Source organism: Macaca nemestrina, chromosome 6, assembly GCF_043159975.1.
Source record: "Macaca nemestrina isolate mMacNem1 chromosome 6, mMacNem.hap1, whole genome shotgun sequence".
NCBI classification, from domain to species: Eukaryota; Metazoa; Chordata; class Mammalia; order Primates; family Cercopithecidae; genus Macaca; species Macaca nemestrina.
Genome location: NC_092130.1, coordinates 164,101,804 through 164,120,520, shown reverse-complemented (window position 1 = coordinate 164,120,520; position 18,717 = coordinate 164,101,804). Strand labels below are relative to the sequence as shown.

Genomic DNA, 18,717 nt, shown 5'->3' with positions numbered 1-18,717 from the left:
GCATGCTGTGAAACAGAACACTTTACCAGATGGCTTCAAAAAGCACACAGTTTGAGAGTGAAAGACCAAAACCATCCAGTTGGTTTAGTTATAGAAGATGTTAATCATGGCCAATGACCAGCACAGCTCTGGTGGTTGCACACTTTTCCTGCAATAATATTGATCTTCGTATCTGACTCTCACAGTAAAATGCATGCTTCATCTGTTATTCAGCCAAGTGAGTTACCATGAAAAAAATATGGTCCCTCATTACTACACATTGTCAATACATTTAAAATTCCAGCCAGCTACAGTGGGTCATGACTATAATCCCAGCACTTTGTGAGGCCAAGGTGGGAGAACTGGCTGAGCCCAGGAGTTCAAGACCAGCCTGGGCAATAGAGCAAGACCCCCATCTCTACATAAAAATATATTTTTAAAATTCTGTATAAATATTAATATACAGAATTTTGCTGCTTTATCAAGAAAGCCTTGATTGTTCCCATTTTGATGGGAAACTTCTGAAGGGCACAGCACATGGTCTTGCGTTCTTTATCCGGGTTAGGAACCTGATTTCATCTTTTCTTGAGGATTTTGGGACTCATTCAGGCTCTCAGCCCATAAAAGCGATGCCCACAGCAACTGAGGAAGACGCTATCTTCTAATCTACACTGAAACCACCCTGGGCTCCTAGGCTTCCGCTGTTCTCCCATCTGCTTGGCTGCACTACACTAGTTCCTTCTAAGCCTTGCCATGCGCCACCCCCGTGGCTATGTTGGAAGGAAGTGCCAAATCTCCTGTGGAATGAAAGGCTTTTCCCTCCAAGAGCCACTATGTCGGGGCGGGGAGTGGTACTGAAACATGTTTTCAGGTAAAAGGTCGTTTGAATGCATGGTTAACGTTGACAGAAGATACCAAACCAGGCTTTTATTTTGCTTTTCATTTTACACACCACGTATTTCATCAAGTGAAAAAAAAACTCTTTTCCAAAAAGATTTGCATTACAGTACGTTTAAAACCTTTCACCTTTTGAGGTAAGTAGTAAATAAAAGTTACGTGCACCCTAGAAGCTGCCTGCCTCGGACGCGTGACGATCCTTCGTGCCTCATGATCTACTTTATAGCTTTAAACTGGACCACGAGTTGAACTCCCCAAATTCCTCAAAAAATGTCCAGGACTCTTTCTGCTTGTTGAGTAGAGAAAGAGCACTTAAATATAAACAGCTGCTCCTGATTTTTAAAGATCAATCACACATTTATTTATTTTTAAGACAGAGTCTCACTCTGTTGCCCAGACTGCCGTGCAGTGGCGCAATCTCGGCTCACTGCAGCCTCTGCTTCCTGGGCTCAAGCGATTCTCCTGCCTCAGCCTCCCAAGTAGCTAGGATTACAGGTGCCCGCCACCACACCTGGCTAATTTTTGTATTTTTAGCAGAGACGGATGGGGCTTTACCACATTATCCAGGCTGCTCTCAAACTCTGGCCTCAACTGACCCGCTCACATCGGCCTCCCAAAGTGCTGGCATTACAGGCGTGAGCCACAATGCCCGGCTAAGATCACACATTTAATGGTACATGACTATATTCCAACATTACTCTTTCTAAGTCTGTAGGCGCTACTGCTGTGGTCCTTCTCGTTTTATGATTCATATTCTAAAAAGAAAAAATTCGTACTCTATAAAAATTTCTAAACCTATAGTTTAGGCCATATTTAGTACTCTAAACAAAAGAAAACTAACATTCATTCATAACATGTCCTGCATCTGCTGTGTTCAAGATTTTCCTTAAACCCACATCCTCCAAGCACTTTCTTATTCTTTTTCGCATAGTTTCACTAACTCAAGGATGCTTTTTCAAACTTTCTATACCATGCATAAAAAATATTCAGTAAACAACAGCCAAAAGGTAGAAGCAACGTATGTGTCCATCAATAAATGAACAGATACAAAAAATGTGGTATATCCATACAACGGAATTATTCAGCCCTAAAAGGGATGGAAATTCAGACCCTTGCTACAACATGGATGAACCCTTAAGACATTATGCTAAGTGAAATATGACAGTCACAAAAAGATAAATACTGTACGATTCCACTTGTATGAGGTATCCAGAATACTCAAATTGATAGAGAAAGTGGAAATGTACAATTCCACTTATATGAGGATCCAGAATAATCAAATTGATGGAAACAGAAAGTAGAAGGGTGGTTGCCAGGGGCTGGAGATGGGGAAAATGGGGAGCTGTTGTTTAATGAGTATGGATTCAGTTCTGCAAGAGGAGAAGAGTTCTGGAGATTGCTGCATCGTAATGTAAATATACTTAACACTACTGTACTGTGCATTAAAAACAGATGTGATAAATTTTGTTCATGCATTTTACTAAAATTAAATTTTTTTTAGTTTAAAAAAGAAAAAACTAGGGGCCGCGTGCGGTGGCTCACGCCTGTAATCCCAGCACTTTGGGAGGCCAAGGCGGGCGGATCACGAAGTCAGGAGATCGAGACCATCCTGGCTAACACGGTGAAACCCCATCTCTACTAAAAATACAAAAATTAGCCAGGCGTGGTGGGGGGCCCCTGTAGTCCCAGCTACTCGGGAGGCTGAGGCAGGAGAATGGCGTGAATTTGGGAGGCGGAGCTTGCAGTGAGCCGAGATCATGCAACTGTACTCCAGCCTGGGCGGCACAGCAAGACTCCATCTCTAAAAACAAAAACAAAAAGAAAACAAACAGAAAGAAAGAAAAAAGAAAAAAAATAGTACTACTGGGAATTCTGGTGTTGGACAGAATACATTAACCTCTTTTTCTAAGCATAGAGAGAGATTAAAAACAAGCACAGACTTGAGAGGAAACAACAAGAAACATTATGCTCCTTAACTTTAAATAAAAAGTTTTAGAAGATGGGTGTGGTGGCTCACGCCTGTTATCTGAACACTTTCGGAGGCCGAGATGGGAGGATTACTTGAGCCCAGGAGTTCGAGACCAGTCTGGGCAACACAGTGAGAGCCTGTCTCTCAAAAAAAAAAAAGAAAAAAAAAAATTACCCATGTGTGTGGTAGCACATGCCTATAATCCCAGGCACTAGGGAAGGTGAGGTGGGAGGATGGCTTGAGCCCAGGAGGTCAAGGTTTCAGTGAGCTGTGATTGCGTCACTGCACTCCAGCCTTGGTAACAAAGTGAAACCTTATCTCTTTAAAAAAAAAAAGCGGGGCCAAGCCTGATGGCTCATGCCCATAATCCCAGCAGTTTAGGAGGCCACGGCGGGAGGATCAGTTGAGTCCAGGAGTTAACCAGACTGAGCACCAATGTCGAAACCCCATCTCTATGAAAAATACATTAAAAAGTTAGCCGGGTATGGTGGTACCCACCTGTGGTCTCAGCTACTCAGGAGGCTGAGGTGGGAGGATCACCTCAGCCCAGGAGGCAGAGGTTGCAGTGAACCAAGATTGCACCACTGCACTCCAGCCTGACAGAGTGAGACCCTATCTCAAAAGAAAAAAAAAAGTTTTAGCATACACACCTTCAAATTTGAAACCAAATTAAATAAAAATGTTCTGGTGACAAGCTATAGACTATTCAGGAAGAGAGAACAAAAGGCACTGAGATTTTCAGGGAGACAGAGTTCCCTGAAATCTCAGAGTTCAAATAATTAATAAATATGTTATGTTGTGGCTGGCAGTAAATTCAGCAAATGAACTCCCACAAACCAACAAAGCCATCAAACGACCAGACTTAATTGGAACCAAAACTCAATAATCTGAAATGTCTTCCTTAAAAAGCAAAAAAGGAAAGAATATATAAAATGTGTGTCTGGCTGGTACAAAGAAAGAACCTGATTTCTTTTCTGAAGATTATAGAAAATTTTGCCTCAGTGTATTAAAAATTACCCAGTAGACAACAGCCCAGTATTAATTACTCATTAATAATTCAAAGGCCTCCCTTAGACTACCTACCTCCATTGAGTACCAGGGGCAGAATAACGAAGTGACATTTCAAAATCCTATGGCCAAAAGGATTGTTTACACATTCACACACCCACTCATTTGCTCCTCCATAACCCTGTGATGGGCAGCAGAGCTCACTGCTCCTGCCTCTTCTGACAGGTAATGGAACCGGCCAGGGGACAGCAATATATTGTCCCTACGGTCACAGAGCCAGTGAGTCAGAGCGAGGGTGGAAACCCTGGATTTTTGAGAATGTGCCACACTGCGGATCTACAGCGAATGCCTTCTCCATCACCCATCCATCCACAGGGCTCTGTCAGCCTCATCACCGCGGCTGACGTCTCCATGCCCTGTGTGTTCCACTTTTAATTAACTCCAGAGCAACCCACCCACCCACTTCACCTGTGCTGTCCTGGTCTGCTCAGGCCCTCACCTTGCATTGACTAGATTTCCACAAAGGCTCCTTCCTCTGAGATGTCCCTCACGGTCTTACCCCCTTAATCCAATCACCAAAAGGTGATGCAACAGGCCAAGCCCTAATGAATCATTTTGTAACAGGTCATCGAAGGGGGTGAGGTTAGGGACTTCAGCTCACAGAAGGACTTCACTAACTATTGGGTTTTTACTGTTTGTGTCCATGCACATGACAAATGGCACTTCTGAACCTGCTAAAACAGGGATGCAAAATAACATTGGCAATTATAGTCATAGTTCCCAATCGTTTATTTCAAGAAAGACAAATTATGGCCATGCACAGAGGCTCAGGCCTGTAATCCCAGAACTTTGGGAGGCCAAGGAAGGAGGATGGCTTGAGCCCAGGAGTTTGAGATCAGCCTGGGCAACATGGCAAAACCCCATCTCTAATAAAAATACGAAAATTAGCTGGGTGTGGTAGTGCATGCCTATACTCCCAGCTACTTGGGAGGCTGAGGTGGGAGGATCACCTGAGCCTGAGGAGGTTAAGGCTGTAGTGAGCCATGACCACTGCACTCCAGCCTGGGCAATACAGTGAGACCCCATCTCAAAAAAAATTATTTGAAATGTCAAGGGTTCGTTGGCAAAAAAAATTACACTCAAGGACATCTTATCCCACCCATCTTAAATGTACCACCTCACTCTTCACTTTGCATGGATGACATTGTCACTAAAGTATAGGCTGCATGTGTAAAAGGTTCACTGAGTAATAAGAAAAGTACAACATGTAATGTGAGTAAAAATGGCAGTTGGAGGTGGGGAAAGAGCTAGTTTGTTAAGTGTCCAGTGAAGCAAAGATAAAGTGTGGTAAGAAATCTTGGCTGGGTGCAGCGGCTCACACCTGTAATCCCAGCACTTTGGGAGGCCAAGGCCAGCAGATTACTTGAAGTCAGGAGTTCGAGACCAGTCTGGCCAACATGGTGAAACCCCGTCTCTACTAAAAATACAACATTAGCCAGGCATGGTGGTGGGTGCCTGTAATCCCAGCTACTCGGGAGGCTGAGGCAGGAGAATTGCTTGAACCCGGGAGGCAGAGATTGCAGTGAGCGGAGATCATGCCACTGTACTCTAACCCTGGCAACAGAGTGAGACTCCATCTCAAAAAAAAAAAGAAATCCTAAGGTCCATGAGACAACATTTGCCATGGGCTCATATCATTTGTCACTCTATGAAAAGGTACTGTTACCGCTCCACAAATGGCCATGATGATGCAGTTTAAGACCGTGGACACATGCAGCCCCCAAACACAAGGCGGGGCCAGGTACCGGTTTCCTCATGTTGGATTTCAAATTCCACAAGAATAAATAAGCTGGTCAGTTTAATGGCTTTTCAGAAATAGAAAGTACATTCTATTTTGAAGCACATAAAAACATTTTCTTGTCAGAAAAGTTCCACATAACTCACCTCCAAAATACATTCCCTTGTCCATTTTAATAATTTGGAACAGCTGCAGCACAAATTGCTTAAAAATGTTGGGAGAAGCTCACTTCATTTCTTCAATCCAAAATCTACCAAGTCAAGGTTTTCAAAAGGCCTAAGGGTATAACACCTAGTATCAAATTTCACACCCCAAAAAATCAAGTATCATTTGACTTCAGCATGCATATGTATATCAAAACATCATGTTGTATATCTTAAATACAGCCAATAATTTTTTTTTTAATCAAGTATAACTGGCCAGGTGCAATGGGTCACGCCTATAATCCCAGCACTTTGGGAGGCTGAGGAGGGTGGATCATTTGAGGTCAGGAGTTCGAGACCAGCCTGGCCAAAATGGCAAAACCCCATCTCTACTACAATTAAAAAAAAAGAAAAAAAATTAGCCAGGCATGGTGGTGGGCACCTGTAACCCCAGCTACTGGGGAGGCTGAGGCAGGAGAATCACTTGAACTCAGGATGTAGAGGTTGCAGTGAGCCAGAGGTTGCAGTGAGCTGAGATCACGCCACTGCACTCCAGCCTGGGCCACAGAGTGAGACTCCACCTCTAAAAAATTTAAAAAGGCTGGGCTGTTTGCCATGTTGGCCAGGCTGGTCTCAAACTCCTGACCTCAAATGATCCACCCTCCTCAGCCTCCCAAAGTGCTAGGATTACAGGCGTGATCCCAGCACTTTGGGAGGCCGAGGCGGGTGGATCACGGGGTCAGGAAATCGAAACCATCCTGGCTAACACAGTGAAACCCTGCCTCTACCAAAAATACAAAAAAAAATTAGCTGGGCGTGGTGACAGGAGCTGTAGTCCCAGCTACTCAGGTGGTTGAGGCAGGAGAATAGCGTGAACCCGGGAGGAGGATCTTGAAATGAGCCGAGACTGCGCCACTGCACTCCAGCCTGGGCAACAGAGCCAGACTCCATCTAAAAAAAAAAATCAAGTAGAACTAAGAAAACTTACAGTGACTCAGTGGCCTCATACAGGGTGCTCATAGAGACCAAGGGACCCAGGTTGGATGTCACAATCCCAATGCAGAAATAACTCCTCTAAACAGCATGGTTTGGTCAAGTCAGAAGACACCAAGTCCGCAGCCCTGAAGCGCCTCCCCTGGCACTGCTTCACTCCCCCTGGACTGGAAGATTCTGATCAGTAACAACAAGGGATCCTCTGTTACCCCACACGACCACTATGCGCTACATAAATCAGAGGTACGTATCATCGCTACTGTTAACGAAAATAAAACCACAGTGCTTTTCGTCATGTAGTCCTGAAAAGCTGGATGTAGAAGATACAATTTGAAATGCACTGGGGAAATGGGTTATTTAAAGTCCATGCTATTGCAGCTAAAGGGAAGAATTGTTAAGAAGTGAGATCCATTATCCAGATTTATTTTGTACTCACCATCCCCCCTCCCCTTTCCTTCTCTCTCAAACACCTCGGCTAAATATGGCAGTGACTTACTTCCTAAATTTTTATCTTGAGTGCAACTTCAGCTGTAAGTTATAGATCCATATGTTCAGTGGTCCACTGGCTCAAACTCAACACACATGGCTAATCTCCCCCAAACACCTGTTACTTCACACAGTTACAACTTGACAAATGGCACCACAGCCTACCCAAATGAGTAATGCAGTAATCCTACAGAAATTCAGCTTACTTGCCCCCCAAACCCAGTTAAACACTTAGCATCTACCTCTTGGTATCTCACACACTAACCCCTCCTGACTGGAAGCCCCTCCTTTCTCCTCCACCACCCTGTGGCCAAGTGACGCTTCCCCAAAACGCATGGTTGAAGTTGTCCCCGACAGCTTTCATGAGTCCGTTCAAGCTCACTGAGTTGCACAGAGCCGTTCCTTCCGCCATTGCTCTCGACCGCCCTGCCAGCCGGCAGCATGCAACCTTTGTTCTGGCATCTAGAATGTCCTGCGTTGGATATTAAATAACAACGCATCACGCTATTTCCTGTCTTTCCACATGATGATCTGCCGCCAGGACAGCCACCCTCCTTCTTGGCCAAATTCCTCTACATATGCTCAAAACTCAGGCCAACTATTAATAGTACCTCAGGGAGGAATCATTTTCTGATCCTCTCACCCCCTCCTCATTGTGACCCTCCTCCTTTGTGTTCCCATGTAAGTATTTTTATCACACCCATTGTCACCCTGAGCTATTGTTCATGGTTTGCCTGTGTCTGTCTTCACTAAGCAATTAGGTGCCTTTCATTTACTCAATCTTCAACAAGCCATTCCTGTAAGCCAGAGTCATTCTGCATCCTTGGAGTCTAACACAGAGCCTGGTACCCAGGCAGGGCAGCATCAGCATCAATATGCTGAGGACACATGATTCCACCACCAATTCACCAAATAAAATTCATGTTTTCACTGTCTTCTAGTGCTTTATGCCCACTACCTTCTATATAACCAAATTGTTTGATGTTGTCCAATTAAACAATTAGAAACATTTCAGCCAGGCATAGTGACTCATGCCTGTAATCCCAGCACTTTTAGGAAGCCCAGGTGGGAGGATCGCTTGAGGCCAGAAATTTGAGACCAGCCTGAGCAGCACAACAAGCCTCCATCTCTACAAAAAATTTTAAAAATACAAAAAATTAGCTGGGTGTGGTGGTGTGCACTCATAGTCCCAACTACTTGGGAAGCTGAGGTAGGACTGCTTGAGCCCAGGAGTTGGAGGCTGTGGTGAGCTATGATCGCACCACTACACTCAAGCCTGGGCGAAAGAGTGAGGTCTAAATAATAATAAATAAAAATAAAAAATAAACACTTAGAAATGATTTTTTCAAAATCACGAAGCATTCAAGTTTGTTGAAAAGAAAACCATCACAAGACACAAGTTGTTAACTGAAGTCAAGGTCTTCAATGTAGAGGCTGGCATTTCCATTTCACTTGAGTGAATTTCTGAATAAAATTCTCTCCTGATTGAAAGGAATCTATCTTTTTTTTAATTATTATTTTTGAGACAGTCTCACTCTATTGCATAGGCTGGAATGCAGTGGCACAATCTCGGCTCACTGCAACCTCCTCCTCCCAGGTTCAAGTGAGTCTCCTGACTCAGCCTGCTGAGTGGCTGGGATTACGGGCACATGCCACCATGCCCGGCTAATTTTTGTATTTTTAGTAGAGATGGGGTTTCACCATGTTGGCCAGGCTGCTCTCAAACTCCTGACCTTGTGATCCACCTGCCTCGGCCTCCCAAAGTGCTGGGATTACAGGCATGAGCCACCGCGCCCGTGCAATCTTTTGACAGGAATCTAAACCCAAAGAGAGAGAAGGAAGAACAAAAAATCCACAAAAAAACAAGTTCCAAATTGCCACTCTCATGTGCTGATGTGGAAGTGGCCACTCCAGAGCATAAATGTTTGGTAAAGTTTTAAAATACATATAGTCAGACAGATGGTTACAATCATCTTTTGGCTACGAGTCTTGATTTCATGTGAAAAAAAAAAAAAGCCAAAAAAAAAAAACCCAGAAAGTCCCGACAAACTGCACTGTGTTCATCTGTCCCAAGAGCACTCAATGCCAAGACAGTGCTAATCAACCAACCACGTGGCCTTCAGGCCACGCTGCCTCCGTGACAGGCACGCTATTACTTGACTCGAGCCTTGGAAAGGGATGGAAACAAGCCAACCAAGTCTACCTTGGAAAGACTCAACTCAAGAAAATGAAACACAGATTTCAGCCGGGCGTGGTGGCTCAAGCCTGTAATCCCAGCACTTTGAGAGGCCGAGACGGGCGGATCATGAGGTCAGGAGATCGAGACCATCCTGGCTAACACGGTGAAACCCTGTTTCTACTAAAAAATACAAAAAAACTAGCACGGGCGAGGTAGCAGGCGCCTGTAGTCCCAGCTACTCGGGAGGCTGAGGCAGGGGAACGGCGTAAATCCGGGAGGCGGAGCTTGCAGTGAGCTGAGATCCGGCCACTGCACTCCAGCCTGGGCGACAGAGCAAGACTCCGTCTCAAAAAAAAAAAAAAGAAACACAGATTTCAATTTGCAAGATTCGCAAACAGTCCACTCCACGGCAGGGTATGCCCAGCCTTCCCATGGCAAGCAGGCTGTGACTTCCCTGCAGGTGAACTCGGTTCAACCGGCTGCTAAAATCAATCAGTCTTTCACTGGCTGATGCCTGCTAACACATTTTGCCTGACAGATGCAGGCTTCAAGTTAATTCAGAAGCAACATCAAACACATTTGCAGATTCGGGCTGGAATGCCACCTAACCAAAGGAGGATATTTCTGAAACACCTAAAAATACATCGGCTGTGAAGCATAGTTCGTGCTTACAGAAGCATTTATCTTTAGAAAGAGCCCCACTTCTTAAAATTGGCTCCTTTGATTCTGATCTCTGTGCTGTTTGTTCGGCAAGACCAACAAACTAACCGAAAGGCTGGGTGGAACAGGGAAGAGCTTCCTCTGGAGCCAGCCTCAACACCATAATTGCAGGCGAGCGCTGAAGTTCCCTGCAGCTCACCCCGTGATGTGGTTTTGGGCCATTCCTTAGAGACTGGGAGAGGCGTCTCCTCCGCGCAACTGACCCAGAGCTCCACAATCCCTGTAATGAAGAAAATGTGCTTCTCTTCCATTCAGCAGGAAACAACATGCCACACCTCGGAACCTGGCAGCCCTTCCACTCTGGCCACTGAGCTGCCTTCCGTACAACAGAAACCTCTCCTGCTCTTGTCAACGTTGTGCTTAGATGCTGGGTACCTAACAATTTGAGATGATCCGGGGCCAGAGAGCACAGAAGACAGAAGACAGGCACCTAAAAAACACTTGTTCTCACTCTGCTCAGGAGCTTCCAGGACGGTAAGTGCCACGTTTTCACAGCCACAGCACTTGACAAGACCGGGAGACAATGACATGCAGCCTCTTCCTTCACCTCCCTCCCCACAGTCCCCATGACTTTTCTCCCATCTCTACCCTGGTCTAAAACCCTCAGCCCTCCCCCACTGAATTACTGCAACACGATCTCAGCCCATCTGTCCTTTCTCGTCTCAGCCATATCACTTCCCTCTTAAATCTTCTGAAATGTTTCTTAGAGAAATTCTCCCTTCAGAAACCTTTAAACAGGCTGGGTGCAGTGGCTCTTGCCTATAAATCCCAGCACTCTGGGAGGTCAAGGTGGGAGGATGGCTTGTGGTCAAGAGTTCAACATGAGCCTGGACAACATAGCAAGATCCCAGTCTTCACAAAAATTTAAAAATTAGCTGGGCGTGGTGGTGCATGCCTGTAGTCCCAGCTGCTCTAGAGGCTGAGGTGAAAGGTTCGCATGAGCCTGGGAGGTCAAGACCGCAAAGAACTATGATCGCACCATTGCACTCCAGCCTGGGTAACAGTGGGATCCTGTCTCTAAAACAAAATGAAGGCCAGGCGCAGTGGCTCACGTCTGTAATCCCAACACTTTGGGAGGCCAAGGCAGGCGGATCTCCTGAGGTCAGTTCGAGACCAGCCTGGCCAACATGGGGAAACCCTGTCTCTACTAAAAATACAAAAATTAGCCGGGTGTGATGGTGGATGCCTATAATCCCAGCTACTCAGGAGGCTGAGGCAGGAGAATTGCTTGAACCCGAGAGGCGGAGGTTGCAGTGAGCCGACATCGCGCCACTGCACTCCAGCCTGGGTGACAGAGCAAGACTCCGTCCCAAAAAAACAAAAAGAGAAGAAAGAAAAAAGGTAACTTTAACAAATATAGTGCGGTCTGTGTATCACCAACCCCAAACTTTCCAGGTGAGCTGTAAGTGGGGGAGGGATGTTCTGGCACCACTGATACCTTAGGCCAGATGACTCTGGAGCTGCCCCAGGCACTCCGGTATGCTTCTCAGCATCCCTGGCCTCTACTCGGTAGATGCCATTAGCATCCCTTGACCATAGCTATGAGACCAAAAATGTCTTTTGGATATTACAAAATGTCCCCAGGGCAGAATCATCCTAGGTGGGGAACCAATGGTTTAAGGCTTCTAACCCCAGGCTGCCCATCCCACCTAATTTCCGCCCATTCCCCAGCAAGTATCTGATTCCATGAGCAAAGGCAGCCTTCTCCGCTGCAGTGAGGCCACATCAAACTCACCCTCATCTCCCATCTTCATGTATGTATGGTGTTCACTGGCCTTTCCTTCTCATCAATTCTTTTTTTCTCTCTCTCTCTTTTGTTGAGACAGGGTCTTGCTCTGTTGCCCAGGCTGGAGTACAGTGACACCATCTCGGCTCACTGTTGCCTCAACCTCCCCGGCTCAGGCGATCCTCCCACCTCAGCTTCCTGAGTAGAAGGGACTACAGGGCATGCCACCATGGCCGGCTAATTTTTGCAATCTTTTGTAGAGACGGGACTTCGCCAAATTGCCCAGGCTTGTCTTGAACTCATGGGCTCAAGCGATCCTCCCACCTCAGCCTCCCAAAGGGCTGGGATTACAGGCGTGAGCCAACATGCCAGCCTTTCTACCCCATCCTGATTGATCTCATTCCTTTGTAGTATCACCACCACCACCACCTCCACAGGGCTTCCTGAGCCACGCATAGGTTATGTCTCTGCACCACAAGCACACACCCTGCTCTTCCTCTCCTTAGCGGGTGTGTATTTGTCCTCGCCAGGTCTTAGCAGGCGGTGGCAGGAGATGAAGAAGTCTAGGCCCTCATCAGACCCTTTCTAAGGAAGGGAGCAATCAGGAGAGAGTCAACCCCCTTCCCTCCAGGCGGCAAACCCATAGCCAAGAGGTTCAGGGTAGAAACATGGGGCCCCTGGCTGGGAACTGGGAGCTGAGCAGGGCTCTAGTCTTGAAGTGGCCAGAGGAAGGATAAGGTTGGCGAGGGGAAGTCTCAGGCAGAGGAAGGATAAGGTTGGCGAGGGGAAGTCTCAGCCAGAGGAAGGATAAGGTTGGCGAGGGGAAGTCTCAGCCAGAGGAAGGATAAGGTTGGCGAGGGGAAGTCTCAGCCAGAGGAAGGATAAGGTTGGCGAGGGGAAGTCTCAGCCAGAGGAAGGATAAGGTTGGCGAGGGGAAGTCTCAGGCAGAGGAAGGATAAGGTTGGCGAGGGGAAGTCTCAGGCAGAGGAAGGATAAGGTTGGCGAGGGGAAGTCTCAGCCAGAGGAAGGATAAGGTTGGCGAGGGGAAGTCTCAGGCAGAGGAAGGATAAGGTTGGCGAGGGGAAGTCTCAGCCAGAGGAAGGATAAGGTTGGCGAGGGGAAGTCTCAGGCAGAGGAAGGATAAGGTTGGCGAGGGGAAGTCTCAGCCAGAGGAAGGATAAGGTTGGCGAGGGGAAGTCTCAGCCAGAGGAAGGATAAGGTTGGCGAGGGGAAGTCTCAGCCAGAGGAAGGATAAGGTTGGCGAGGGGAAGTCTCAGGCAGGAAGAGCCTGGGAGTTCCAGGAAAAGAATCTAGCAGGGCACAGAAGGCAGGGCTTCTGCACAGGCAGTTACAGCTAGCGCAGAGCGGCTCCAATCCAGGCACTGCAGCTTAAACCATGCAGTCCAGACCTATGGACACTGGCATCAAACTCGGTACGGCCTCTGTCCCCTCAAGGACAAGCGTGGGAGAGGGATGCACCCACAGGAATAGCTAAAGGGCCCAGCGGTAAGGTTCAGGGGCTTCATAAGCACAGTCAAACCCAAGCCTGTGTCAACCTCACATAACCCTCAATGACAGGCCTTCAGCTATCCAAGGCCATGTGCTGTGAGCTGGCCTTGGTGTTATCTCCCCACTCAATTGCAAGCTTTGAGGCTAGGCATGATGTTGTAAACTTCTTCCAAATCCCCCTTAAAATGGAGCCAAGTTCAAGGCAGGAACTTTCTAATTAAACACTTGTTGCTATGGGATGGCTAAGATGGAGAGACAGGTACAAAGGTTAAAGTTCCCAGAGCTTTCACTTCTTTTACTTTAAAACATCCCTGTTAGAGGGATTATGGTATCTGACCTTTGAAAACACGTTAATTTTAAAAACTGGTGTTCAGAAAGATTCAGCTATCAATACAGAGCCAAAGAGGAGGTTAGTGAAGAAAAGGGGGAGTCAACTCTAACTTGACTATTCTGAGTGCTTTTATTTTTTGTTTTATCACTTCCTACCCCACTTCAATAGAAGATGCCAAAAGCTACAAGAAAAAATATTTTCCAGGTTTCTGACAAAGTTCTCAGATAAAAAGACCAGTCCCCAAGGAGAAAAAGCTAACAGAACTCCTTAGCAAAGAATGGCAGCCTCTCTACCTGGCGATGAGCCACTAGCCAGCAACCCATGGAACCTGCCAGCTCAGAACAGAAAGTCAACAAATAATGGAACATCCAGACACCCGCAGGGGGAAAATGCCACAGGAGTCCCTCCTCAATGATATGACTCAAAGGAGACTACCTGGCTGGATGCGGGGGCTCATGCCTGTCATCCCGACACATTTGAATGCCCAGGCGGGAGGATCACTTGAGTCCAGGAGTTCAAGACCAGCCTGTGCAACACAGTAATGTTTTATAAATTTAAAAAAAAAAAAAAGGAGGACACCTATGGTGGGCAAAATAATGGCTCCTCCCACAAAGACATCCATCCACACTCATCCCAGAGCCTGCGACTAGGTAATGTCACATGGCAAAGGGGTTCTGCACAGGTGATTACGAAGCCTGAGATGGGGAGATCATCCAGGGAGGCCCAATCTAAGGGACAGCCTTTCTTTTTTTTTTGAGACAGAGTCTCGCTCTGTCGCCCAGGCTGGAGTGTGGTGGCCGGATCTTGGCTCACTGCAAGCTCCGCCTCCCGGGTTTACGCCATTCTCCTGCCTCAGCCTCCGGAGTAGCTGGGACTATAGGCGCCCACTACCTCGCCTGTCTAGTTGTTTTTTTTTTTATTTTTTAGTAGAGATGGGGTTTCACCGTGTTAGCCAGGATGGTCTCAATCTCCTGACTTCGTGATCCGCCCGCCTCGGCCTCCCAAAGTGCTGGGATTACAGGCTTGAGCCACCACGCCCAGCCTGGGGCAGCCTTTTGGGGCAGCCTTTCTTGGCTGCAGTCAGAAAGAGAGAAAGAAGACAGTGGAGGAGAAGGAGGAAAGATCTGAAGCCACGAGAGGGAAGCAACACATGGTTACTGGCACTGAAGCCGAAGAAAGGGAGCCACAGATCAGGAAACCAGGGAATGTGGGTGGCCTCTAGAAGCTGGGAACAGCCCTCAGGTGACAGTCAGCAAGAAAACAAGGAACTCAGTCCTACAACTGCAAGTAACTGAATTCAGCCAACAGCCACAATGAACAGGAAATGGATCTTCCCCTAGAGCTTCTGGAAAGAGACGCGGCCCTGCTGACACCTTGATTTCTGCTGTGAGACCTATGTGCCCTGCTGACACCTTGATTTCTGCTGTGAGACCTATGGGACTTTCGACTAAAGAACCATAAGAGGGCAAGCAGCTTTGTTCTTTTAAGTTGGTGCACTTATGTTAATTGGTTATCCAGCAATGGAAAACTAATGCAACATCTCTGGAACAATTCATGTCGTTTTATTTTTTTTCTCTTTTAAAGATATAGACAGGCACTGCTCCAAGCCAGGATCCCATGTGGAGAAGCGGTGGCTATTCTGACAGGTGGCGGTCTTGTCTCGATATAAGCAGAGTCCAACAGATGCTGGCATCACCAATAAATGGCTTCAACGATAATTTTTAAAAATCATGGTGGCTGCTTTATGAATAATATACAATTTTGCAAGCCTCAAATGGAAGGTCTACAATGGCATAATTAACTGAACTGAACTGCAAACTGGATGCACAAAAATCCTGCGGCTTTCCCCTTAGAAAGGAAGAAAATGACCTTATTCCAAGACCAAGATCTTATTTATAGTATTTATTGGGCAATTTAGCTATCAAGTTTAACATTATTATCATGAAAAGAAGAAAACAAATAAAAAACTTTTTAAAAGGGTCTACCTTGTAAACCCCTTGTGTAGTTTTTTTTTTTTTTCCCTTCTAATTTACTTACTTTTTCTTGACTATTGAAAATGTACAATAACAACTTGTGTCCAGGTAGGCATGCTGGCACGTGCCTGTAATCCTAGGTACTCAGGAGGCTAAGGCAGGAGGATTACTTTAGCTCAGGAGTTTGAGTCTAGCCTGGGCAACATAGCAAGACACCATTACAAAAAAAAAAAACTTGTTTTTTCTCTAACGACAGCAAAGTATGAGTTTGAAAATAGAGACTGAGCATCCCTTGTGTGAAATGCCTGGGACAAAAAGTGTTCTGGATTTCAATATTTTTTGGATTTGGGAATATTTGCGTACTATGCACTGGTTAAGCATAATTTAAGTTAAATTCAAAATCCCAAATATTCCCAATGAGCATTTCCTTTCAGTATCACATCAGCATGCAAAATGTCTTAGATTTTGAAACATTTTTTGGATTTGGGGTTTTTGGATTAGGTATAGTCAACCTACAAGAGACATACACCAATAAAAAATTTTAAAATCCAGGTTCACATTTTATCAACTACAAGACTATTTGTAATACGAATGGCATTTATTTTATAAACATTTATTGCACAACTACCAGGTGCCTGGCAGTGTCCTTGGCTCAAGGAAGACAAAATAAGTCCTTGACAAACCTAGCAAAGAAACTGCCATGTAAACAAATAGTTACACGACAGTGTCAAATATTTAATACTGACAACAACGCATGCACAGTGCAGTGGTCATGTGGATACCTATGCAGTGGTATTCCATGGGAAAGAGGCAGTTCCCTGGTCATCGACAAGGAGATTTTTGAGATGGGAACAGAGAAATAAACGCGCATTATGTTGGCTCATGCAAAACACAGAATGCATCACCACTTTCACACCAACACGTATAAACATTACCTTTTCTGAACATATGGAAAATATTTTAATCTAAAGACTGAGGACAAGCTAGCTCAGCAAGTCAGAGGACTACAGCATGATTGAATTTCTCTGGACAGGGTTGTTTGAAAACATTTGGCAAACATTAGGTTGATCTGACCAAAAAAAACACTTTCACAGTGTAAAAAAAAAAAGAAAGGCAAATACACTCTTTTTTTTTTTATAAACTGAGGAAGATTTAGCAGTGTAAACCCATAAATATCTAATTCTTTCTCTTTCCCAGCTCCTTTGTCAGTCTAAGGTTAGATAAATTGGAAGAACCTGAATATTAAGCATGCCTTGAGTTTCAGTTAGCATGTACTATCCATTTGAAGGTTGATTTTATTTATTCATTTATTTATTTATTTATTTATTTATTTGGAGATGGAGTTTCACTCTGTTGCCCAGGCTGGAGTGCAGTGGTGTGATCTTGGCTCATTGCAACCTCTGCCTCCCAGGTTCAAGCAATTCTCCTGCCTCAGCCTGCTGAGTAGCTGGGACTACAGGCAAGCGCCACCACGCCCAGCTAGCTTTTGTATTTTTAGTAGAGATGGGATTTCACCACGTTGGTCAGGCTTGTCACAAACTCCTGACCTCGTGATCCACCCACCTTGGCCTCCTAAGGTGGTGGGATTACAGGTGTGAGCCACCGCACCTGGCAAAGGCTAATTTATTATTAATCATAATCACAACCATACTGGCAAAGAGAAATGTAACTCCTAAAGAATAAAAATTACTAAAAGATCAAGAGTTTTTAAAGTATTATTATTTTGGCTCAAAAATTATATAAATTTGAGCTGGACAAGAGAAATAAACATATATAACCAGTTGCCTTTAGTTTCCTATAAAAACTTGCAAACAGGCAGATGGAAAAGGGGAGAAAACCTGCAGGTCAACTGATCCTGACAGATAATGTAGTACCTGTACTTTAATGTCAAAAATGTATTACAGAAGTGATTTTTAAATATCACTTCATAATAGAGGTAGAGTCACATTTCACAGAAGTTGAGAGAAAAGTGTGCATGACCACTTTTTATGTATTTCTCCATTCAAAATAGCAAACAAGAATCCCATAACTTAGAAAGATGGGTTGGGTTCCCTTGAATGCAAGTATCACCCTAGGGTGGGCTCCAGAGCCACAAAAATAATTGAAAATCCACAGAAAGAGAAAAATCCAGAAAAGACAGCTTGAGTTCAAGTACTCATGTCTACAAGTTAACATTTTCCCTGGGTCAGTCTAACAACTCCGTGACTTCTTTCCGTAGCAGAACACTTAGAAACTGAATACAACAGAGCGTATTCACAAGAAGCAAGGTCAAACTACCTCGATGTGCAGAAGACCCTTCCACAGAAAGTAAATCCCACTAACAAAATCTAGGCAATAAACTCTAGGAAAACATGATTTATTGACCCAAGTTTCTAATTTGGCAAACCCCTTAAAAACACAGTTTTACGGCCGGGTGCGGTGGCTCACGCCTGTAATCCCAGCACTTTGGGAGGCCGAGGCGGGTGGATCACAAGGTCAGGAGATCGAGACCATACTGGCTAACACGGTGAAACCCCGTCTCTACTAAAAATACAAACAAATTAGCCGGGCGAGTTGGCGGGCGCCTGTAGTCCCAGCTACTCGGGAGGCTGAGGCAGGAGAATGGCGTGAACCCGGGAGGCAGAGCTTGCAGTGAGCTGAGATTGTGCCACTGCACTTCAGCCTGGATGACAGAGTGAGACTCCATCTCAAAAAACAAACAAACAAACAAACAAACAAACATAGTTTTACTTAGATTAACAAGAGTTCTCAAAAGGCAGGAAATACTCCCTGAAAAGAAAAATAAGCATTCACTCAAACGTGAGGATCTTTTTAAAGGAATTACAATTGGAACTTACATATATTTGATTTCTCTTATACCGCTGGAATAAGTTATACATGATGGAGCCGCCGTGGAGCTCTGTCAAGGACGCCATGTCATCCACGCCCTCCTCGTTCGTGGGGTGCATGGCAGTCACCTTCTGGTGGGTAACTGTGCTCTGCTTGTAAGTGAATACCTGAGGGAGG

The 18,717-nt window shown here is 45.5% G+C and overlaps 1 protein-coding gene across 2 annotated transcripts in view; it reads right to left on the bottom strand.

Annotated features, from left to right (window-relative positions):
* LOC105492331 (myosin X) overlaps window positions 1–18,717 on the bottom strand; it is a 276,819-nt gene that overhangs the window by 138,733 nt on the left and 119,369 nt on the right. For both annotated transcript variants that reach the window (XM_071099081.1, XM_071099082.1), the window contains exon 3: window positions 18,549–18,707. In XM_071099081.1, the coding sequence (XP_070955182.1) occupies window positions 18,549–18,707 (159 nt within the window). The remainder of the gene's footprint in view (window positions 1–18,548; window positions 18,708–18,717) is intronic.